Source organism: Saccopteryx leptura, chromosome 4 (assembly GCF_036850995.1).
Source record: "Saccopteryx leptura isolate mSacLep1 chromosome 4, mSacLep1_pri_phased_curated, whole genome shotgun sequence".
NCBI lineage: Eukaryota > Metazoa > Chordata > Mammalia > Chiroptera > Emballonuridae > Saccopteryx > Saccopteryx leptura.
In genome coordinates, this window is record NC_089506.1 from 79,042,503 (window position 1) to 79,067,890 (window position 25,388).

At 32.5% G+C, this 25,388-nt stretch overlaps 1 protein-coding gene across 2 annotated transcripts in view; it reads left to right on the plus strand.

The window, feature by feature from the left end:
- Window positions 1–25,388, plus strand: part of DACH1 (dachshund family transcription factor 1) — a 444,409-nt gene that overhangs the window by 403,159 nt on the left and 15,862 nt on the right. For both annotated transcript variants that reach the window (XM_066380790.1, XM_066380791.1), the window contains 2 exons: window positions 1,495–1,638; window positions 2,141–2,209. In XM_066380790.1, the coding sequence (XP_066236887.1) occupies window positions 1,495–1,638; window positions 2,141–2,209 (213 nt within the window). The remainder of the gene's footprint in view (window positions 1–1,494; window positions 1,639–2,140; window positions 2,210–25,388) is intronic.

The window sequence follows — 25,388 nt, forward strand, 5'->3', positions numbered from 1 at the left end:
TTCAGAAATTACTGGGGTTTTCCCCCAGTGTTATACTCTTTATATTTTACAAAAATTACTTATTCTCTTGAAAGAGACATAAATAATCATCTTTGGAAAGGGAAATAGTAGGCAAATGATTTGTTAAGATAATCATATGAATTTCAAACTATTAAATAAAGGAAATCAACATATTTATTTGAAACCAGTTTTGTTTTTTCTATAAAACTGTAGCTAATGTACAGTTTCTGTTAATATATGATACCAGCAATAGTAAACTCAACAAGGTAATGGTCTGCTATCTTGACAATATTAATAATTATATAAATGGGAAGTGTAGGCATCAAAAATTGAAACTAAAATTCTTTCTTGAACCATTTTACATTATTTTATATGTGGACTAAATACTGTTAAAAACTGTTTTTCTTCTTTAACCTGTAGTAAGAAATCAAGTAGTGTACTTGGAATGATTGCTATTTATTATTAACTTGAACAGAAGGATTTTCTCATACTGATTTTGTCACATCAAGTCCACAATGTTTAACAGCCATCAAAAAATATTGTTTAAAAGAGGAACATTTGTATGCTTCTCATATGCCAATTACTTACTTCATATACATATTGTAAAAGTTAAAGCAATTATCACATTAAAATACAGTTAACACACATTTCATGAAGAACATTTATTTGTTGTTCTTTATTGATTATATATTGTATACAAATATTTAAATCACCTAGTAGGAAAGAAATATATCCTACACCACTTATTTATTATAATTTACTTTCTTATACCATAGCATATTATTGTCAGCAGTAGCATATTATTATTAACAATGAGGTTTTATATGCCACCAAATTCCTAAAGGTAAAATTATAATTTTCTAGAAATGTATTATAGTGTATATAAATTTGCTATGAGGAAATCATTAATAATAATTATTACAATAGCTTCATCCAAATTTTCTGTGTATTTATGGTAACAATAAAGAATATTTAGCTCTTTATATACAATAATGTTACTGCATTTTCTAAAATTTCAAGAAATAATTATTTAAAATTTAGCTAGTATAATATAGTTTTGTAAAACATTTATAAAGGAAATGGCACATTTACTTCTTTAAAAAAGATAGGAGGCATACTTATAAATGTTTGCTCTGCTCTAAACCACTCTGCACTATCCTGAATCAAGGGCAAGGACTAAGACACAGCATTCCTTTAATTAGGCTTCCTTTATCAGTAAATTCAAATATTTACCAAAATTAGTTTCCTATTAAATCTGTCTCTACCTATGACAATTAAAGTCATTCTTATAATGTAATATAGTTCAAGGCTAAGTAAAAATTAGCCTCTTTTGACATTTTACTGGGATTTATTTTAGTTAAGGTGGGGTTTTTTGAACTTCCCGGTCTAGGTAGACTTAATCCAATGGGGAAAATAAGAATAAGAAAGATAGATCATTTATAAGTTTGAACAGTACAAAAGTTTAAGAAAAATAATATCCACTCTCTTTTCTAGCCATAGTTCAAAAGAGGCTAAAGAAGGAGAAGAAAGCAAAGAGAAAATTGCAGGAAGCTCTTGAATTTGAGACAAAACGGCGTGAGCAAGCAGAACAGACACTAAAGCAGGCAGCTTCAACAGATAGTCTCAGGGTCTTAAATGGTAAGAGGGTACATCTTTATATGTGGCTGGCTAACATTCATTTTGAATCCTCGGAAGACAATTTAGACGTGTTAGTGGCTTTGTATTTTCTATGTCCTGTCATTCATTAAACTGCACTCATAGCTGAAAGCGTGGTGTGCAGAGTAGTCGTATGTGTTGGAGAAAATGGATTATTTCATAGGTACTTCATTGTTCTTTTACTTAACTCCAGTATCTAGGACCTGCCACCGCTTTTCTGTTTAACCAAATCTGTCTCTACTGAAACATGATAAAATAGTAATCTGAAACCTTCCCAAACCCTATCCCATTTTATGAACAAATTTGTGTTATTTCCTTATTCAAATCTTTTGATAATTTGTATGGATATAGTCTGTGTTCAACCTTAAAAAGATGACAAAGGTTTGTATAATTTTTTCAGCACTAGACTAACAGGTTGCTCTTTTTTAAAGGACAATAGGAATCAACTGAAATGTGTGTCACTCTTACCTTTCTGTGCTTTTAGACTCTCTGACCCCAGAGATAGAAGCTGACCGCACTGGAGGCAGAACAGATGCTGAAAGGACAATACAAGGTAGGGATTTGCAAAAGGCTATAAATCTCGATCTTGCTGTATGAGTTTTTCCTCAGCTTTAGCCTGCTATTCAAGCATGTAGCCTACCATCTGGGCCACATCAAAACAAGTTCAAACAAGGTCAAGTTCATCTTGCTTGTTTATATGAGTGAATTCATTTTGTGCTGATAGATTTTCTTTAAATTAACAGGTCATTTCTGTTTATGCAATGCAATTAAAAAGGAATAATTAATTTTAAACAATGTATGATTTAATCTTGGACACAGTAAATATGTTTTATTGAATGCTTGAAGCCCAATCTAATGCAGGAAGGATTTATAAGTTCTATTCTATATAAATAAAATCATGAGTTAACAAATTGGGATTTTTTAACATTTGAAAATTTCTTCTTCTTTTGTGACAGTTACTGCCAAGCACATACAAAATAGACTAGCTGCATGTTAAGAATAAATAAGATTGTTTAGTACTCCATGGATTTTCCAAATGTTCTGTATGCTGTTATATACATTTTAATAAGACAAATTTGCTGAGAAAAATTATATATATATACACACACACACACACACACACACACACAGACACAATACCAAAGAGATTTGTGTTGCCCACTCAGAGGAGATATATATATATATATATATATATATATATATGCACATCCACATACTCACACACACACACACATATACAGTGTGTCCGTAAAGTCATGATGCACTTTTGACCGGTCACAGGAAAGCAACAAAAGACAATAGAAATGTGAAATCTGCACCAAATAAAAGGAAAACCCTCCCAGTTTCTGTAGGATAATGTGGCAGCATGTGCACATGCGCAGATGATGACATAACACCGTGTATACAGCGGAGCAGCCCACGGCCATGCCAGTCGAGATGTGGAAGGACAGAGGAAAGTTCAGTGTGTTCTGTGGCTCACTAAATTCGAATCCGTGATCAAAGTGTAACGTGAATATCGGCGCGTTTATAACGAAGTGCCACCACATAGGAATAACATAACTTGGTGGGATAAGCAGTTGAAGGAAACTGGCAGTTTGGTGGAAAAACCCTGTTCTGGTAGGCATCAGTCAGTGACGAGTCTGTAGAGGCTATACGGGATACTATCTAAGGAGCCCTAAAAAATCTGTGCATGAGCCCATATCAAACTGCACTGAACAGGTATGAAACTGGGAGAGTTTTCCTTTTATTTGGTGCAGATTTCACATTTCTATCATCTTTTGTTGCTTTCCTGTCAAAAGTGCACCATGACTTTACGGACACACTGTGTTTCTGGGACCACATTATAAGGAAAAGACAAAATCTGAAAGTAGCGTTTATAGTTGAACATCTATTCTAGACAGTAAGTGTAACCTACCTTCATGAATGTGTAACAGTAAACAGTATTTATTTCTACTTTAAATAAAGATGATATTTCAAAGAGAATCCTAAAATGATTCATTGCTTTTATTTTGCATCTTAAACTCAATCATTTTGGGGATACTGTTTGACATTCATTATGTTACTTAATCAGCTCCAAATGTGTTTTTCTTGGTTTAGAGTATAAGAAATATATTTTTTGAAGAATCATATATGCAATAAGTAAATATCCAAAGTTTGAAACATTTTAGAGAATGTTTTGTTCCTGATTGTTTTACCTGAGACCACGATAATTTTTTTTTAATCCTGAGCTATTCAAGGATGAACCATAATAATGCATGGTTTAACATGTGTTATTATGAGACATCTCCTTGGATATACAAGATTAATGAGATTGTAAATGTAAAAAAGACTTCATTTTTAAGAGTCTTGTGGGTTTTGGCAAAATTATATATGTATATGTACATATGATATTATTAAAATAAGATTTCTGTTACAGTTCTTTTAAAAGTTGCACACATATATTAACAAATTACTAACAATGTTACTCCTCTTGATCAGGGCCAATCACTTTAGAGAGGCCAATGTAAATCTCAGCCCTCTTTTGTGTGCCTCAGGCTTGGTTACTTAATGCACCGATTGAGCAAATGACGAAAGTGGTATAAAAAAGCACATGAATCTCCAGGTAGATGTGCTACATAAATTATCAAGTATCTACAGGATTCTCAAGATTGTCAGAACTCATTCTAAGACAAAATAATATATAATATATTCTTGCACATAAATAGGAGATTTGTTGCTAACATTAACAAATGTTTAGGAAATGATTAAACATTTTCAAATAGTTGACATAATATATATTTCCTGAGTTTGTTATCAGAAATATTTTGGCCTTCAGTAATTCTATATATTGTTTGAATCTCTAAAATTGACATACATTTAGTATACACAAAATCTTGCTGTATGTGTTTGAAACATTGAGAGTTCTCTTTATTGTGATACACTTACTCTGGGAAAAATTTTATCATAAATTGCCTTCTTTTTACTGTTCAGAATGCAGTCAACTGGGTAACATAGAAAACCTGCAAAAACAACTCTAAAAAATATTTGAACAACTGTACAGAGTAACTTTAGGCAAATATAAATGATTATGAGGTTATTTATTGCTTTGGTTTAAGTGTGATATGAAATTTTCATTCTTTCATTCATTCGTTCCTCGTTTAATGCAAATAATCAGTAATTTTCCACTCTTTGCATATTTATACTTGGATTTAATAATTTTCTTAAGATTGTTTAATGCACAGTTGGTTTTCAATAAAACTCTTAACTAATATGATTTTAATTAGATATTATAATTTTTATCAAATGCAATTAAAAAATACTGAACATGAATCTGTATGTCTGTCAGTTGCTAAACACTTATTTCACCAACAGTTGAACTATCCTAGACTTTAAAAATAGAACAACAAAGACAAAACCTTTTGCTATTCTCATTCCACTAAATAAGTTTATTTAGCCCTTTGACTTGTTTTTAACATTAGAAACAAAAGTCATATATTTGTCTGACAGACCAAAATTCAATATGAGCAAAAGAAATCAGAGGAAAAGATTGTATTTAGTTAAATTCTGAGCCTATGCACAAGGATGAGAAAGGCAGAGAAGAAAGAGCCAGAACTCATTACTAATTTGTGAAATGGTCTATGTCAGGCATGTTGGGAGCCATGAGCACCTGCTGCTTCACAATTCAGGAAAGACACAAACACGGCCTCTTGCTCCCTTAGCTTTCCCTCTCTTGGTGTCCCTAAACCCAGGTGTTATGATGCTCTTTATACTCTTTCTTGCTCCCAATCCAACCGTAACTGAAATTATTCTCTATTCCAAAATAAACTCAACTTAATTAGGGCAGACAAAGTAAACCCGTATTTCTTTATGCTTGTCAGGTATTCATTTATTTATAACATTTGGCAATAAAAAAAATGCCACGCTTGGCCCAAAAGTCAGTTTCCTTAGCAGTCAGGCACTTCAATACTGTTCAAGTTCCAAGTAATTACCTCCTATAGGTACCTAGGTTAGACTAAATGTTGCCTCCTTGGCATTTAGTATGACGATTTCTGTACACAACTATAGAGGAGAGGAAGAGGGAACATGGGAGCCATTTAGAAAGTATTCCCGAGGAAAGGCTCTAAAGAACTTAGTTTCTTACCATATTACACAGCAACAAATACCTCATTGCTGATACTTCTAAGACTGTAACTAACTCAAAATTTATGAGTTTGGAGGAGATATTATGAATGTAGAATAAACATCCAAAAATAAAAGTAAATAACTTCTTTTAGGAGCTGAACTGCATGGTGATTAACTCTCTCATATCTTGGATCTTTTAGATTTATTCATATGTTATGATTTTTGCTGGAGTATGAGAAATTTATCTTATTTTTGAGCTTTTTGGGTGATCTTTTGAGTGTATAAGGTAGACATAGTGTGTATAAATACGCATTGAGCAATTTTTTAGACTAGTCAGTAAATATTCTCCAAAACTACTTCAGTAGGTACAAGTAACCCATACACACACTAGATGCAACCAGCCAAATCTTCCACGTGATGGCTTCCTGGAGCTAAGTCCTAGCCTCTTTTTATTCTCTCTCTTTAAACAACATTGTCCTCCTAAATGGATTAACTTAAAGATTTTGACAACTTTAAAAAAATTACCTTCTCAGCCCATTCAGACATCTGTTAATAGCTCCCGATAATATTCAACTTTTATTTGGCTGTTTCACAGGGATGTCAAGGTCAGTGCACAAAACAGAAAGGCTCTTCCACCCCTGCCCCTGCGAACCTGTATTCCTCTAGTGTTCCTCCCTACGGTACCCTCATCTGTCCAATCCAATATCCTCCTTAATATATAATGAGGGAGAGTCCGCTTGACATTTCCCTTCTACACCCTTTACACCCAATCACAACTCTCCCCCTCATTCTCTGTGCTTTTATTACACTGGAATTTTTTAGTTTTCTGAAAGCTCTATGGCTTTCTCCCCTACCAGGGACATACCCCCTCCTTCCCTGCCTTTCCTATACCCATCCATTAAGGCTCATCTTTGAAGTTACTGCCTTCAGGAATGCTTCCTGGACTCCACACCTGCCTTGGCAGTACCTCCTGCCCCTTGGATTTAGTTAAGCCCCTTAACTTCTCCACAATCACATACTGTACAGTGGTAGTTCCTCGTTCAAATCTTCTTTCTCTCCGCAAAGAGTCAGCAGAGCGTGAACTGTGCCTAATTTATTTACTACTGTGTCCCTAGTGCCCAGCAAAGTGTTTGATGCAACATAGTGCCTGCTACATATTCCTGGAAGATTGTATCAACCACTGATGAATTAGGATCGGTATTAGATCTTATGGATCTGAAGATCTTACTGTTTTGACATTTCTAAGAGTTTAGTTGAAGAAACTAATGGGAGCAAATAAAGTTCAATAGGTTCTGCCTAGGAAAGTCAGAATTACAAATTCAGGCTGAATTAACTTTTATTTCTGATAGCTAAATTAGCAATATGTTTTTAATTCTTCTTATGGCTATTTCTCATAAGTATACAGTATGGATACTCTGCACAATGGAATGATTGACTCCCGGGGTGGGACTAGCAGAGAGATGCATGATTTTATCAGACTGCTCAGAATGGTTCACAGTTTAAATGTATGAATTATGTATTTCTGGAATTTTTTATTTAATACTTTTGAACTGCTGTTGACCATGAGCAACTGAAATTTTTGTTTTTGCTAAGTTACCTAAGATTTAGATTTTGTGAATATTCACTTACACTCAATTTTTTTTTACTTTTAATTTATATTTAATTTAACACACTATAGTCACAGTTTTTAAATAACATTTTGTTCTTTGGTTTAATATACATGAACCTCATGCTTTATTTTGATTTGTTTGATATAGTTTTAATGATTAAATATTTCATATACATTGCTAGATGATCAATATATAAAAATAAATTATAACATGGAAGAATTGTGAACTAGTCCTGTTTTATCTATGTCTTTTATAAATTTCCGAAAAGCCTGAAAAGTTCACTTTTGAAATAGTACCTGCTGCTTTCTAAGTAAAAACCTGTTTTCCTAAAACAAAAAGGAATAGTTAAAAGCAATGGAAATGTGGACCACCGTTCCTCTGACATCTTAGAATATCTATAAATTTAGCTTGCAAAATCTTGACTTCACTTGAAAGCACATCTCTTTTATTTACATCCAATGGCCATAATAAAAACTGTTTTGCTTTTTTTTTTTTTTTTTTGACTGATCTCAGATCATAGAAAACCAAACGTTCTTCTAAATTAAAGGACATAAAAGACTTGCTTCACATTAACACTCTTCTTTAAATTCTTAATTTAAAAATACCTTCTTTCTGCTTCTGCTTCTTAGATATTTGAAGATACAAGTTAAATTTAAAAATTATTTATTTAACAAATATTTATTGAACACTGATGATATGCCAAGCACACTTACGTGATGCTACTGTTTTAGCATTGGCAAAGAACTTTAAAGATTAACTAAATCTCTTTATTTTGCAAAAGAGGACACCAAGGCTTAGTGAGGTTACGTGACTTCAAGGGTTATACCATGAGTCACAGGGAGTTGGGAATATAGCTTCCTTCAGTTGCTTTTTACATCCCCTTACTAACTAGGATTGTTAAAATATGCTCTTTTAAAATACGGATTATTGTTACAGTAGCCTCTCCTTATGTGCAGGGGATACATTTCAAGACTCACAGTCAAACCTGAAACCAAGGGTAGAGCCAAACAATGTTTTTCCCTGTACATATATATGTTTAATAAAGTTTAATTTATAAATTAAGCACAATAAGAGATTAACAAGAATAAAAATAAAAGTTATAACAGTATACTGTACTTACTGTTATATGAATGTGTTCTCTCGCTCTCTCTTTCTGTGATAACCAGTCCCATAACCGAGACTGCTTACTAAGTAACTAATGGACAGGTAGTATATACCGTATGGATACTCTGCACAATGGAATGATTGACTCCCGGGGTGGGACTAGCAGGGAGATGCATGATTTTATCAGACTGCTCAGAATGGTACACAGTTTTAATGTATGAATTGCTTATTTCTGGAATTTTTTATTTAATACTTTTGAACTGCTGTTGACCATGAGCAACTGAAATTTTTGGAAAGCAAACCCATGGAATGGGGCGGAGGGGGTAGGGGCACTACATTATTTATTTAGTAACTCACAGCTCCAAAACACTATATGCAAGTGATATAAGTTCCATTCAAATATGCAAGCCATATTTGAATGGAACTTATATCTTTTCTCCAGCTTTTTTACTTGAGTCAAATGTTCTAGTACTCAATGAATTTCTTAGTAATACATTTTTTTTAGACAGTGATACTACACAGTAAGTGAAAATACTCACTTATTAAAATAATGGGGTAGTTAGGAATTGATATGTATTGTGCCTTTCCTGTATATTCTAATTTAAGGGTAAGATAACTAGAGCTCAGAACGACTAATTAACATTCTCACATTTGTACAGTGAGTTAGTGGTGTTGCTGACATTTGATTCCAGACTGATGACCCCCAGATCTTTGTTCTTCCCTCCATGCTCTGTTTGTGGGCTTATATGTCTCTCTCCTGGGGTAACAGCTTGCAGTCCTGTCGCTCATTTTGGATATTTAGCACATTATTTGGTAATAACTTCAAAAGATGAAAACAATCTACTGACAGCTACTTAGAAATGGCACACAGTTTGAAAAAAAGTGTTTTCTTTCCAGTTTCTTTAACTTTTTCATTAGCCATTATACCTATTCAATTTTATAGACACTTTCAGTTACACTGGAGAGAAATTTCACTCTATATGAATAAAATAAAACAGAAATAAAAGAAATTAATCATATTTAGATAAAAGACTTTTGAAATAATACCTGTTTTATTAGTATTCAATGAACTTATGATAAATTGAAAATCAGACACAAATATAATTTTGATTGAATATAAGACATTTGGAGATCCTGCTTATTTCTTGAACAGTGTGTGTTTCAACAGTTACTAAATACTAAATTATATCCCAAGACTTTTACATAGCAATGGTCTTAAATTAAACCTTACTGACATTTACCACTTTTGATATCTTTATGAAAATATTTTATAAATTTGCTTTTTTTTTCAAAGACAGAGAGAGAGTCAGAGAGAGGGATAGATAGGGACAGACAGACAGGAACGGAGAGAGATGAGAAGCATCAATCATCAGTTTTTCGTTGTGATACCTTAGTTGTTCATTGATTGCTTTCTCATATGTGCCTTGACCGAGGGGCTACAGCAGACCACGTAACCCTTTGCCCAAACCAGTGACCTTGGTTGGGTCCAAGCTGGTCAGCTTTGCTCAAACCAGATGAGCCCACGCTCAAGCTGGCTACCTCGGGGTCTCGAACCTGGGCCCTCTACATCCCAGTCCAACGCTATATCCACTGCGCTACCGCCTGGTCAGGCAAATTTGCTTTCTTGTGCATATTTTTATTTCTAATCCTTAAAAAAAGACCTGTAAGTTTAATGCAGGATTGGAAGTTTTCTACAACTCTGTAGTATCTAGCAATTAAAAATTGCTGTAAGTCAGGTCTAGATTTAAATCTCAGCTCTACTCTTCTCTCTCTCTCTCTCTCTCTCTCTCTCTCTCTCTTTAGTAACTGCTTAACCTCAGAGGGTCATTATGAAGATTAAATTTAAAAAATCCATGTAAAGTACTTATTACATACTAGGCAGTAGTAGTCACACAATTTGGTGTTAACTGTTAATGTTAGATCTTACTATTTTGTGCTAACATATTTATCGTGCCTAGCAACTGGGAAATACTGAAGCTATTATTACTCTAATAGATAATTTACTTTTCTTTTTTTTTTTTTAAAAAATTGGTCATTATTTATAATATAATGACTTTATTTATAATATAGTGATTTATAAGAATTTTTTTGTTACCTTAACCTAATTTTCCAAAATAAAAATGTCTTTATTTAGCTTAAAAGGGAGAAACTTTCAATAAAAGAAAAGGGGGTAGAGACTTGCTTAAAACTGATTTCTGGGCTGCCTGTCATACATATGGACAATTGTTCATTCATTTACAAATATGTAATTTCCATAGGGATTACTTCAAATTATATTTCTAGATCTTAAAAAGTAAATGTTAGAATTATGGTACTATGAACAAAACAAAATAATAATAAATTTAGTCTCTGGGCACTGGTTTCTGGTGTTTGGCAGCATTTCAATATAGCTAATCAATTTAAGACAGCATTGATTAAGTTGAACAAAAGATGATATTGATTGCAGGCAATAACCAATAAACAGAGTAATGTTCCATAGTTATCATAGGTCACTGTTAACTACTCATTTAACTTGACAGAGTTATTCTTATTAAATAATAAGTCTCATATTTTATTATTTTAAAAACTTTTAGAAAAATATTTTTGTAATTTTACTGTATTTTTATTTTTTAAAGAAATACATAAAACTGTAAATCTTATTTTTGAATATAAGTATATATGCTTAAACTCCAAATGTTGAAGGCTTCTTACAGGTTTTGTTGGAAATGGCTTCTTATGTAATTTAATTATGATATAAATGAGTTTAGACAAAGTGATTAGTTAAGTTTGAAGTTGTTCAAAGCAGTCATAAATGTAATTCATTATAATTGTTACCTACACAAAATTATTTTCACTGTATTATTTTAACATAGCTAATTTCCTAAGCTTCTGATTCTTATAAAAAAAAAGCATGATTGTCATTATATATTGTGTTGAGTTGTGACATATCAGGTTTTGTGATATGATTTCAATTCTTATTTCATAGCCTAAATATTAGGCAAGTTAAGGCAAAATAGTTGGGCTTAGTTTGTAATTTATTGAAATTATTTTTCTAGTAAATGTAATATAGTAAGTGTACTATATTATAGTATCTAGTAAGTATACTATGACTTCATGAACGATAGGGAATAGTAGGGATGATGAATTGGTTTTAGAAGTTTAGAGAAGGGAAATGGATATTTGTACAACTAAATTGCCCTTTTAAATATCAATAGTGGGCAGTTATTAGTGGAAAATAAAATAATGTTTTGCTAGCATAGATAAAATTAAAAAATTGAATTAAATTGGCATGTTCATGAATATGTTTTTGGCTTGCCTTGAATACTGTGTGAAAACCATTATCAAAGAGTAGTGATTAATGGAATGGGAAAGATATTAGCAGGGGGCCCTAAAGATCAATGCTAGATCCATTTTGATTTAACATCATAATTAGCGATACGGAAGAGTGGTTAAACAGAGCATATCAATGAAATGCACAGATGATCCTAATTTAGAAGGTGTAACAGACATTTGATTGGACAGTGTAAATATGCAAAAGGAACTTAGATAATTTAGAAATTTCAGGATGAATAAAATGAGCTTATCTTTGTAAAAAATAAAATTATATTTTAAGATATGTTTTTATTAAACACTAAAAAGCTCAACAAATATCAGTGATAATATATGTTCACTTAAAACTTTTCAAAGGAGGACCCCATTTTAACAGTGACTGGCCTCAGGACTAAGGAGAGTGTCAGAGAATAAGTAAAAATTATGCCTCTGTCATTTTAATTTCATATATAATTTTATTGATGATACTTTTTATTATTATGACTAGATAGTTAAGCAAGTTGCTTTTTAATATGGTCAATACATTAATCTTTTAGTTTTTAAGCATTATATAATTATCTTTAGATTTAAGGAAAATTTATTTTAAATAGGTTTCTGTTTTTTGTCCTTTAAAAACCTTTATTATTAAGAGAAATTTTGATGGCCATTTTAACCAATTAATTTGCTGACTAAAGATCTTATGTAGAAAAGCTGAAAAAGGTTATCATTTGGTAATATAGATTAGTGGTTCATATTCATAAAGCTGCTTTCTCTTTTTGTACCCACTCTTAGATAGCAAAACTACCCTGGTCATCTAAAAGAAGCTTTAATAAATGTAGAGAATGGCATCTTTAAGATGATGTATAAATACATATTTCTATATTTTTGAGAGTATTATAACTTTGAGTTATAAAAGGGATAAAAATGTATGTTATGTAGAAAGAACCATCATTTTACAAGTCTATTCACTAAATTACAGGATTTATATAAAACAAATAAAAAGTTGGTACTTAAACACATGGTGATGGAAAATATGTTATCAATTTTGATAGCATGTTTATGTTTAGACATTCATGATCTATAACACTCTTTGCTGTCAATTTTTCTTTAGAAAAAAATCAAACAACATCATTCAGACTATAAATGTAAAATGCTTATGGTGCATTATTCCACCTCCCATGGTTAGGGACAAAATGCAGACGTGCCACAATAATGCATTTTATTTCTACTGTTTGAACCATATTAATGAGAACATCATTTTGGAGAACTAATTATTTCTATTTGTCTTGTGTCACACTTTCTAATTCCCCTATATTAGCACAGCCAAAGCAAATTAATTGCTTTTCCAGCAGTTGAACCTTGTCCAAGAATGAGCTCACATTCTCTTCCAGTTTCCCTGTTTCTGGGAGTGCATTGTATCAGAAATTTCTCTTGATACTAAACATAGTCTAGAGAATATCTTTGCAGATTTCTGTGTGCTCATTTGATGAAATTTATAAGTTTAAGTGACCCGCCAGGAAAGATAAAGTTCTTAGCTGCAAGATTATACATCAAAACAGTTAAAGTGAAATTAAAATTAAATGAATGAATCTCACTGAAGCAAAAAAAGCAGTAATTAATGGTTCCCTTAATTGTCTTCATAAAATATTTGCATGGGTCTAATTTGCATAATTTGCATGTATTAATTAATCTTTCAAAGGAATTTTGTGCTGAGAGAAGCCAAAAAATCTTTTTGTTTTATTTAACATCTAATGAAATATTTATCTTCTTTAATGAACTTCTCATCTTCATTAAAATAAAAATTGCACAAGTTTGTATGTTTTAAATGTTTTTATAATTGAAGTATTCAAAAAATCTCTTTAGAGTTACAACAGCTGAAAAACAAACGCATTATTTAGCATTTGGTATCATTTTAACAATAGCAACATTTTTTAAAAAAGGAAGTCTAATTTTGCTTTCTCAAATGTGAAAAAGCATTTAGCAAATGAATACAAATATTTAGTATTAAAAGTAAGTTCTCCAAAGGCTGATTATTTCTTTAAAAGGTAGTGTTATTTTTATGGCCAAAGTAGTGGTTAACAAGTGGGAATATTTGAGAAAAATAAGTATGTTTAATTGGGAAATGGTTTGTTGGTTGAAAATATTTTAGCTGGTTGAAAGAAATTAGTCCATTAAAATCCATTTGCTATTTTTAACAACTGCTAAATTGACTGACAGTACTTCCTGGCAGAAGCTATAGAGTCCAACTTTACCCTAAATCTGCCCACCGCAGATTCCAGCAGGGGTTTCCCCTTTCACCAACTGAGAGGTCACAGTGGAAAGCAAGAGACGTGCCTTGGAAGGGATGAAATCCAGAATTGCATCAAGTGCCAAATGGTGCATCTTCAAGAGAACTGAGTAATACTGTAAGGAAAGAGCCTGGAGGTTAAAAAGACATAAGAGATGGGAAATTGTTTTTCTGTTAATAGTATTTGTTTGATTTAGCAAAGAAGGGCATTAAACAAAAGATTTCTCATGAAGAGGGACATCAGGTAACATTTTTAAAGCGATTTTAAGTATGCTGAGCCTTTTCTCATACACTCTTTTTGTTGATCTGCATGGCATGCCCAGTTTATACCGTTTGAGGAAACTAAGACACATAGAGCTAAAGCAAATTGCTTGGAATCAAACTATGAATGAACTCAGGACCTGAGTCCCTTTAACTTCATATACCTTGCTCCTACATGGCATCTGTCTTTAAACTCATGATAATTTATGAAGTGGGTATGAATGGCTTAATGTTAAACTAGATAATGAAGGTGGCATAAATTTATAAGGATTAAGATTCAAAATGCAAATATATAGTTCTTTCCATGTAAAATTTAATAATGTGATAAAATCAATTAAATTGACTTGGGTTTTATTGTCAGATTTATCTTTAAGGAAGTTAAGAAGCATTTCTATTAGGCAACAGTTATTTCATAGGCCTACAACTGCTTTTATAATTTACAAATTCTCATGAAGTTTTCTCTAGTATAAAAAGAAAAAAATAAATCCATTCGATTACAATTATTATTATTAATTGGTTACAAAGTAAATGTCAATACTGATTTTCTCTAGCTTTAACATTGATAATTTGTTTAAGTGACTGATTTCTAAAGGATTAAAATTAAATTAAGATGGCCTAGGAGAACACTGGTAGACTGAGAGTTACAGTCTAGTGTCAAAACTTCTGTTCATTAGTGTCGTGTCTCTAGTAACTCATTTTAATTGCAAGACCTGTTCAGTTACTGATATATTTATCTTGTCAAATTGCAAAGACATCTAATTTTTTATTAGTATATATACACACAACACAATGAGTCTGTGGGTCCATTATGGGTGCGTGGATTCTGGAATCAGACTCCCTGGGTTCAAATCTCCATGCAGCTGTTTATTATCTGTATAACACTGAGTGTCTTAAGTTTAAATTTTGATTTATAAAAAAAATCTATAAAACACAGATAATGAGAGTAGTATCCACCTCACCAAGTTGTATGGATGTTAAGTGAATGACTGTATATAAAGAACTTAGAATGATGCCTGATAGAGCCTGATAGCAAGAGTTTGCTATTTTTATAATTATGTACAAATTTCAGTAATGATATTCATTTATAGTAAAAATTAAACATTATTAGAATTAAAAAAATTTTCTTAAACCAACCAATATTTTTCTCTATGCGACACATGCTTTTTTTTTTTAGTGGTCTAAGGTGGGAAGTAAAAATTAATTCACCAGATTTTCCAAAGTATTTAAAAAATTAATGACATAGTGTGAATTGAAATATTTATCTCAATTTAAACAACATGGCTTAAGGGGATTTATTTGCAGCCACATATTCTCTATGATTATTCATCTCTTTTCAAATTAAATAAAGGATAAACCAATTATTTTTAACTCATTTATGATGGAAGCATTAGAGCCCTTTAAATTTTATTATATTTTGGCAAATTTTTCTTAATACAGTTTGTATTTTCATATAGTGTGGAGTAGCTACAGACTCTTCTAATTTATATATAATCATACTCCAGAGATAGGAAATCTCCAAACATAGTTCCACTTAAGCTTACTAATTACACCTATAAAACGATGAATGATGGCTATAAATTATTGGATCTGACTCTCATTCTTTATTTATTTCTCCCTGGGAGAAAGAGCATTGGATAGGGAGATTTTAGACCATGAATTCTTCCCATACATAATCAGGTCTGCTGTTCTTAACTTTGATATTTCACTCTGCAGTTTTATATTTACTTATGAAAGTCCCATTTTAACATATTAAGAACTAATTATTTAATTTTCATGATAAAATGATATTTACTTATATTAAATTGCAATGTCTTTTTTAAATGACTTATACAAGTTAATATAATTTTAGGTTATCTTGTTCCAAGTTATCATAGTTTTTTGACTGGTTTTTATAAATTTCTTAGAAAAATTATATGAAATGTCACAGTCTAAGCCTATTCTTGGCAGAAAGGTTGAGAATCAAGAGACATTTTACAAATGAGAAAAGAAGATTAGATGTGAGACAACAGGAATAGAAAGTATATTTCTCATCTAAATCCAACAGATGGTTCTGGGTTCTAGCCAACTGTTGCCCAAATGAGACCATAGTCTTGGGACTAGCATATTTGTATTCTGAAGGAACTCAAAAATACATGTTTTTATGTAAAAATACAGAAAAATACTGTCAAAGCCTGAAAAAAATATTTACTTTTATAAAAAAGAAAAAAATCTTTTGATTAAGAAAAATTACTCATAGTATATTAGGTATTAACACAGAAACAAAACTGAAATAGCAATTAAGTCACATGTAAAAACAAAAGCTCTCTTTATTTTTTAGAATGGATGCAACAACTTCCCCTAACTACTTTGAATTAAGACATTCTTTAGAAATAACATTTTGAGTCTTACCTTTTCACATCTTCTTTCTTATGTATGCAATTCAGATGAATCCTGTTGTGTTAGACACAGAAGTGATTGGTTATTGCACAGAATTAAAATGCCAATTTTTTTTTTTCTGAAGTAAGATGCAAGGAGGCAGAGAGATAGACTCCTGCATGTGCCCGACCAGGATCCACTAGGCAAGCCCACTAAAGGGCGATGTTCTGCCCATCTGGGATGTTGCTCCGTTGCAACCGGAGCTTTTTTAGTGCCTGAAGTGGAGGCCATGGAGCCATCCTCAGCACCCAAGCCAACTTTGCTTCAATGGTTGGAGCCTTGGCTGCAGAAGGGGAAGAGAGACATAGAGAGAAAGGAGAGGGGGAAGGGTGGAGAAGCAGATGGGTGCTTCTCCTATGTGCCCTGGCTGGGAAATGAACCCAGACTTCCACATCCCAGGCCCACACTCTACCACTGAGCCAACTGGCCAGGGCTCTAAAATGCCCAATTTTTAATTTTTTAAAGTATAATAATACTTCTGGAATTATTAGATTGGGAACCATATAAAGAAATTGCAGAAGGTACTTTAAAGCAGTCCTCAACCCCCGGGCCGTGGACCAGTACCGGTCCGTGGGCCATTTGGTACCATTCCTCAGAGATAGAATAAATAACTTACATTATTTCTGTCTTATTTATATTTAAGTCTGAACGATGTTTTATTTTTTAAAAATGACCAGATTCTCTCTATTACATCGTCTAAGACTCACTCTTCACGCTTGTCTCGTAAGTTCAATAATTATATTTAAAAATACCACAGTTTTTGTGCCAGTCGCATAATTTTATTTTGTGCATTTATCCATCCCACCCTAAAGGCCAGTCCGTAAAAATATTTTCTGACATTAAACTGGTCCGTGGCCCAAAAAAGGTTGAGGACCACTGCTTTAAAGGGTTCTTGAATTCCATGTAGTTCCCAAAGAATTCAGAACCAATTTTGGCTATGGTATCCAAGTCTCAATGAATGAAAAGAATGCAGTCAATCTGATAAATAAGAATAAAAATATTAGTGGAACAGCACCCATCTATTTACAATTTTTTTGTAATAAATTTTTGTAGTCCTTTTTATCTTTGCTAGGTAAGACTTGATTGAGATGTGATAAAATTACACTAACTTTCCAAGGGTTACCAGCATTAGAATCAAAATGTGGCTATAAAAAGTCTACTTTTTCATATTATTTTATCCTGTTATTTCTAGATAACTTTATTGTAATTTTGTAATTTTACAATGACATTATAAAATGCAAGCAAAATTCAACTGGTGACTCACTGCTTTTTGTTAAACCTACTAATATAGGAAGTTAGGGCATGTGGCCCATTGCACTGAACTCATTTGGGTTCAGACTGGACAAAAATTTCCTCAGTGGCTCTCAGAAAATTATCATTTTCAAGTCCAAATCCAGGGCATCCACTCCAATCAATAAACCATGGCTAACACTCCAAGAGACCATCCATCCAAAAGAGTTATAAAGACTAAAAATATTATCTATTGTGTTAACAAAAGAACTAACCTCATTTTAATCTGATACTGTGAATAGCATATAACTTAGTAGTTTCCATATTCTCTCATCTCATTATTTCATATCCACAAAAAACTCTCAACTGACCAATTCTAAAATACTGATAGCATTCATTTTCCAGTGAAAATGTTATGAAAATTAACACTGGAGTGGTTTTAATAAACCTAAAAATTAGGTGAATATTTTAAAAGGTTTATATATATGACATAGTTAGTGCCAATATAGCTAGATTTGGAGATTGTTTTTAAGTCACATAAGAATTGATTTCCTAAATTAATGTTTAAATATATAGTTGGTAGATAATTGCCCATTTTGATCTCAAATGCAGTTCTTGGTTGCCTTGTTTTGAAAAGTATCTCAATGTGTGAATTTATTTATTTTTGAGAAAACTGGAACATAGACATCTATTTAAGTCCAACAGTTCACATAGAAAGGCTGTGAATTATCACAGCTCAGTAGGCTCCTTTGCATGTTATTTTTACAAAACAAAGGACATGCATAAAACTTCTTAATTATTCTCTTAATGTTAAATATTTTTAGTCAACAGGTGTAATTTTATGTCATCATTCCAAAGCCTAGAGTTTTATGCTTTAATCCTTAGAGTGGTGCCTTTATGTGAACTTTTAGGGGACAGGTATGTATGACATTTTTGCAGTACTTCATGTGATCAATGACTATAGAATTCTGAAAGACTTGAAAATAATGATTTTGATTATTGCTTTTTACTGTTGACAAAATTTACAATTTCTGAATAAAATGAGTTAGCAATGTGGCAAACTTAAGTGAATATATAAAACCAGACCTCTTTTGTTGTTTTTGTGTTTTTAATTTTAGTTCCTTCTTTAATGTATTATTGCCTACTCCCTCTTTATACCACTAAGTAGAGGTTTTCATTTTCATATGGTATACTAATAAATAATAAATATAAAGTAACATCATGAACATCAGTTTTAGAAGCTCCAAATCATGAAATTAAATAATAATTTTCAGAATTTCTATTTTCAGTTTTTCATGTATACATTTTTCATCTGATCTTTCTTCCTGAAAGCCCTCTGACCACCACAAGTGTATAAAATATTTACTGTAGCGTGGAATTAGTGGACACACTCCTCCAATATGGCTTCCAATATGCTATCAATGTCTTTTTCTGAGAGTTATCACATGAAAAGTTTATAACAACAACATTTAAAAATGGGTGTATGTGAAAAATTGTCATTTTCAGAAATAGATTACCTTCTTGAATTTTCAAAGTCTGTGTATAGTATTTTAAAGAACTCCAAACATTCTATGTGAAAGTCCTGCATTAGAGTAAAAAATGTCTTGCCTTAATTACAATTTATTTGACTGGAAAGTTGTTTTGTTTGGGGGGGTTTTTGTTTATTTTTTTTTTTGCCAGAGACAGAGAATCAGAGAGAGGAATAGATAAGAACAGATAGACAGGAAGGGAGAGAGATGAGAAGCATCAATTCTTATTGTGGCACTGTAGTTGTTCATTGATTGCTTTCTCATATGTGCCTTGACCATGGGGCTACAGCAGACCAAGTAACCCCGTACTCAAGCCAGCGACCTTGGGTCTAAGCTGGTGAGCTTTGCTCAAACCAGATGAGTCCACACTCAAGCTGATGACCTCGGGATCTCGAACCTGGGTCCTCCATGTCCCAGTCTGATGCTCTATCCACTGCGCTACCACCTGGTCAGGCAATTTGAATGGAAAGTTAAATTAGCATTTCCTAAAATTATTTGACTACCAATTTATTGAGTTAAAGGTAATAATATCTAACAAAATAAACTATGACACATTGTTTATTGTAACTAGTTCTTGTTAAGCCTATCTATTGTAACCAATTCACTTTAGCAAATGCTTATACACTTAAGTGCTAGGGCCAGAAAATATGCCAAAAATTTTATATATTTTATAAATAATTCATAATCTGGTATAGATATACAGAATATTTCTAATAAAATACACGTAGAGTTAATTCTTTTTGATAAGGTCTAAGTATCAAGGTGTGTTGTTCAAAAGGTAGTAGGAATTGTAAGTCAAATTTTATTTCTATAATAATATGAAATATTTACACATTATTTAATTATGTGAAATAAATAAGTTTAATAAAGTAAAACATGTATATGCATATCTCTTTATTTTATTTTATTTTTTTATTTATTTTTAATGGGGTGACATCAGTAAATCAAGATACATATATTCAAAGATAACACTGCAAACATTTTAAGTAGTTATATTTTAAGTTTTTTCAGTAGAACTTAATTTTATTTTTGTTGTTTATAAGAACTCACTAACACAGTATTGGAACATGTATGCAGGCCTAAAATTAATTTAATAGATTAAATCAGAAATTTAGAAAATTTGGTAATTTCTTTCCCCTGAAAGGTGTGAACGATCTATTATTCTCTTTTAATGAAGTAACACTTTGATCCAGAGCTTCTGATGTATAAACAAAATACATTCAAAACATAAACAAAGCAATACATTCCATTTGGGTGATTAGTGAGGCTTCATCTAAGTCTAGATATATAAGCTGAAACCCTCTGAGAAGCTTATGATCGATGTAGTTTATATAATATTTGCCAATAGAAGAGAAATAAATATTTGGCTGCTTCTGAGTATGGCACTGGACGGATTCCTGAATAATGTTTATAAAAATAAAGATCCGATCCCCTTGCTTTTGTATCAGAAATCAATATACAAAATCTAAATCTGATATAAATCTTACATAGGAGATGTTGATGCAGAATGAGAATAAAGAAATGAAGAAACGTAATGAATTCAGAAGGGAGATGGATGACTCAAATTACGGTGTATAAGGACTAGAATGAGAAGGCACACTTGAAATACAAAGGAAAAACATGTAGGATTCAGAAGAGGAAAACAGTTGTTCATAAAAATAGTTAATCTGGGAAAGAGATCCAGACTAGAGTAAATGAGGATGAGTTTGGCTTGTTGTTAGTGACTGTTATGTAACAAGAGGGCATTTAGATGGTGGTAGAATAAGCACCTAGGTGATCAGGGAGCTGGAGTTTGAATGTGAGGCAGTTTGAATGTGAAGCCCAGAAAAGAGATATAACTTTGGGCCTTAGTAAAGCCCTATGTTGAAAATACAGAATTTCTTTCTGTAACCCTAATATTGCCATTATTCTGAAAGGCTAAAGTGCCAACCCTCCAACCCCCCCTTCCCCCTCCCCCGACAAAGAACAAATTATAATAACAAATGCAACATTGAGAAACCAAGTATATCCTCATGGCTATGACCTAATATATATCCGTAATGTTTTATGCCATCCTTTATTTGTAATGGATGACCTAATTTTTTTTTAAATAGAGAAAACATAATGTACATTTTTTATGGCAGTTAGAAAGAATGGATTACTAGTGTTGAATTTTGTCCATTAAACTGAGGGTAATAAAACTGGGATGGAAAAATTTACAGTGCTATATTATATACATAATATTAGAATAGAGAATGCTAAAAATACATACTGGTATATTAAGGTAATTCATACTTTGACTTACTTATTTTGCATCTTTGTTGATTCTGCAGATTTTACCTATGACAAACTGTCAGTTCCACTCTTGCATTAAGAGACATGTATTTTTCATGATATTGTTTCATACGGCAATATGTGGAATATCAGTCCTTTCAAGTAATCAAACTACATTGAATAGAATCATAAACCAAAAAGCAACAATAATTTACTCTCATTGTTAGCTTTTTCTTCTGATGCATAGATATTCTTTGCAACTGTTTGAACAATAATGATACATTCTTATTTTGATGAAGGTAAAAATTACACTTATTCTTTAGACTTGGTAAGTAAAGAAAAAAAATGCTCATGTAATAGTGTTCTGAATTACCACACCAAAGTGTGTGCTACACCAAAGTAATACCAGTCCTACACTATATTTCAGGCTTTGCAAGCATTGTGGTTTTTCAGTACATAAGGCAGTTGGTAATAAAGCCATTAAATGTCTGGTTAGAGTTGTAGCATTTAGAGAATTGTCATCCAAGCACTGAACTAAAAGAACTTGTAAAAGCGGCTAAGATTGTGAACGCTTCATTCAGACACTATAAAGCTATCAAAGGCCTGATGGGAAAATAGGCAAGATTGATTATCCAAGACTTACAAGTTAATATTCTTACACTATATAAGTTTTCTTAAAAAGATATGGAAATGAATTCTGTCTGATTAAAATGAATCAAGGGTATTAAGATAAAATAGGCATTCTTGGTTGAACAATTCATTTTTTCCAAGTGCAAATGTGAATTAGCCCCAAAAGTAAGAGTTATATATAGTCTGTATGGTAGGAAAATAAAGATTTATTCTAACATAGTTTTGACATAATCCTAGTGAGTTCCTTAAATTCATAATGCTTCTCGAAAACCCAATCCAGGGTATAATCATCTACATAGTGACATAAGTTAATTTTATTCATATCACAATTGCTAGTGATGGGAAAATAAGGCAATACCGAAAGTAACCAGTCACAAGCTATTAATTTTAATGGAAATAGTGGCCTATGTTGCCATGACCCATGGCAGAATTACACAGTGGGCAAGAAATATAATATATCAGCATTTATCTTCTTTCTAAATATATGCACATTTATTATAATATACTTTAAATGTTTATTTGTGGAGTTCTTGTGTTTATTTTTGAAATTGTATTCCAATCTCATGGAATTTAATATATGCTGAGAATAAATTGAAACTTACAATAAACATAAATTGTAAGTCCAGAGTACTCAGAAGATTCCTGAAATTCTTTGTTTCGACAGAGACAGTTTTTTAAAATGCAAAATTATCTATTAGTATTGCATATATTTGTGATAGCACATTTTGTCTTTTTTTTTTTTTTCACTGCTTTCCATTTTAGAAAGCATTTAGTGTCTTACATTTCTTATTGTTTGTGGGTATTTGGTTGATATTTTCCTGATTAATTTAAAAAGAATTCTATCTGTTTTATTATAAAACATGCAGTACAATAAACCACAGCCTCAAATATTGCAAGATACCAGATTAAACCGAAATTGAATTTGACCAATCACCACTATTGAACCAAAGGTTCTGAGGGACATTAAAAGGACTATCTGGTTTCTTGTTCAAAATATTATTTTTCTACATGGTTTTAATAGAGAAGTCTGGAATTCTTTCTCTTTTTTTTGTTTTTATAAATGGTAGTTCAGTAAATGGTAACAACTTTTAACAGTGTGGCACGTACAATATTCTGGGATGATTACTTCTCTCATATTGTACCAAGTGATCTGATGCAATCATAATCATTATTATTCTGAAATAAGTTTAATATAAATATTAAGCTATTAAAATTATTGTTTTTATATCTGAAACTGCCACTATATAACATGAAATCAAATTAGCCATCTTCCAAAACCTATTTTTATTCTCAGGAGGATAAAAGTACCTTAAGGTAATATAAGTAATTTATTTTTAACAATATGAGTTTAATATATACTTATCATCTATTTTCTATCATCTATCTATCTATCATCTATCTATCATCTATTTATCTATCTATCTATCTATCTATCTATCTATCTATCTATCTATCTATCTATCTATCTATCATCTATCTATCTATCTTTCTGCTATAGTAAGTGGGGAAAACATATACATACGAAAGAGCTTAGTTTGGTCCTCTGCTTCAAGATCTCCCCGTGTTGGCGGGGACTGCAGCCACCGCTAGCTTCGACAGAGGCAGTGTCTAAATCCAAGCTTACTCATATGGCTAATGGCATGTCTCATGTTCTCGAGACTGTTAGAATGCAATCCTCAGTACTTGCTGACAGTTAGCCAGAGGCCATCATTTGTTTCTTGCCACATGGTCTTGCCATGGACTCTCCATGGGGCAAATCAGTACATGGTAACCTGCTTCATCAGATCAAGCAAGGAAAAGATCCAGAGAGATAGTATCTGCCAGAAAGATAAAAGTCACCTTTTTTTTTCTTTTTTTAGTAAGAAAGAGAAAGAGAAAGACAAAGAGAGGGACATACAGGGACAGACAAATAGGAAGGGAGAGAGATAAGGAGCATCAACTCATAGTTGTGGCACTTCAGTTGTTCACTTTCTCATTCATGTCCTGACTGGGGGACTCCAGCTGAGCCAGTGACCCTTTGCTCAAGCCAGCGACCTTAAACCCAAGCCAGCGATCTTGGACTGCAAGTCAGTGACCTCTGGGCTGAAACCTATGATAGCACACTTAAGCTGGAGACACCCTGGTCAAGCTGGTGAGCATGCACTCAAGCCGGCAACCTTTGGGTTTCGAACCTGGGTCCTCAGAGTCCCAGGTCGATGCTCTATCCACTATGGCACCACCAGGCAAAGTCACCGTTTTTTATAACTTAAACTTAGAAGTGACTTCACATCATATTTTTCATATTCTCTTCTTTATAAGGAAGTCACTAGACACAGCCCACACTTAAAGGTGATGGGGATTCATACAAAAATATGACAAACAGGCAATAAGAAGCATTGCTGGCTATCTTAGAGGATTTCTACTACAGAGGGCTATGCAAAAAATAAAATTGTCAAGTTACCTGGAGAGAATGGTGTCTAACAGGTAGTGTTATATGATTCAAATATTTTGTGAACTCGGGAATTATCTCTGAAAGTAGACTAGATGTCCACATTCATCTCTGGTTGGTCACTTAGTAAGCATTTTCTAAAATTTGCCCATTAAACTTTACTTTTTCTTAACTATATTTCTGGACAAACATTCTGTTGACTCTCATGCTCTTTCTTTAGATATGATCATTCTGTCAACATACTTTCTTGCCTGTTTTCTAGTCTATTTCTGTGTGTATGTGTGTGTGTGTATGTGTTAGTGTGTGAAAGAGAGAGAGAGACAGAGAGAGAGGGACAGATAGGGACAGACAGAAAGAGAGAGATAGATGAGAAGCATCAATTCTTCATTGCAGCATCTTAGTTGTTCATTGATTGCTTCCTCATATGTGCCTTGACCAGGGGTCTACAGCAGACTGAGTAACCCCTTGCTCAAGCCAGCCACCTTGGGCACAAGCTGGTGAGCCTTGCTCAAACCAGATAAGTCCATGCTCAAGCTGGTGACCTTGGGGTTTCAAACCTGGGTCCTCTGCATCCCAGTCTGACGTTCTATCCATTG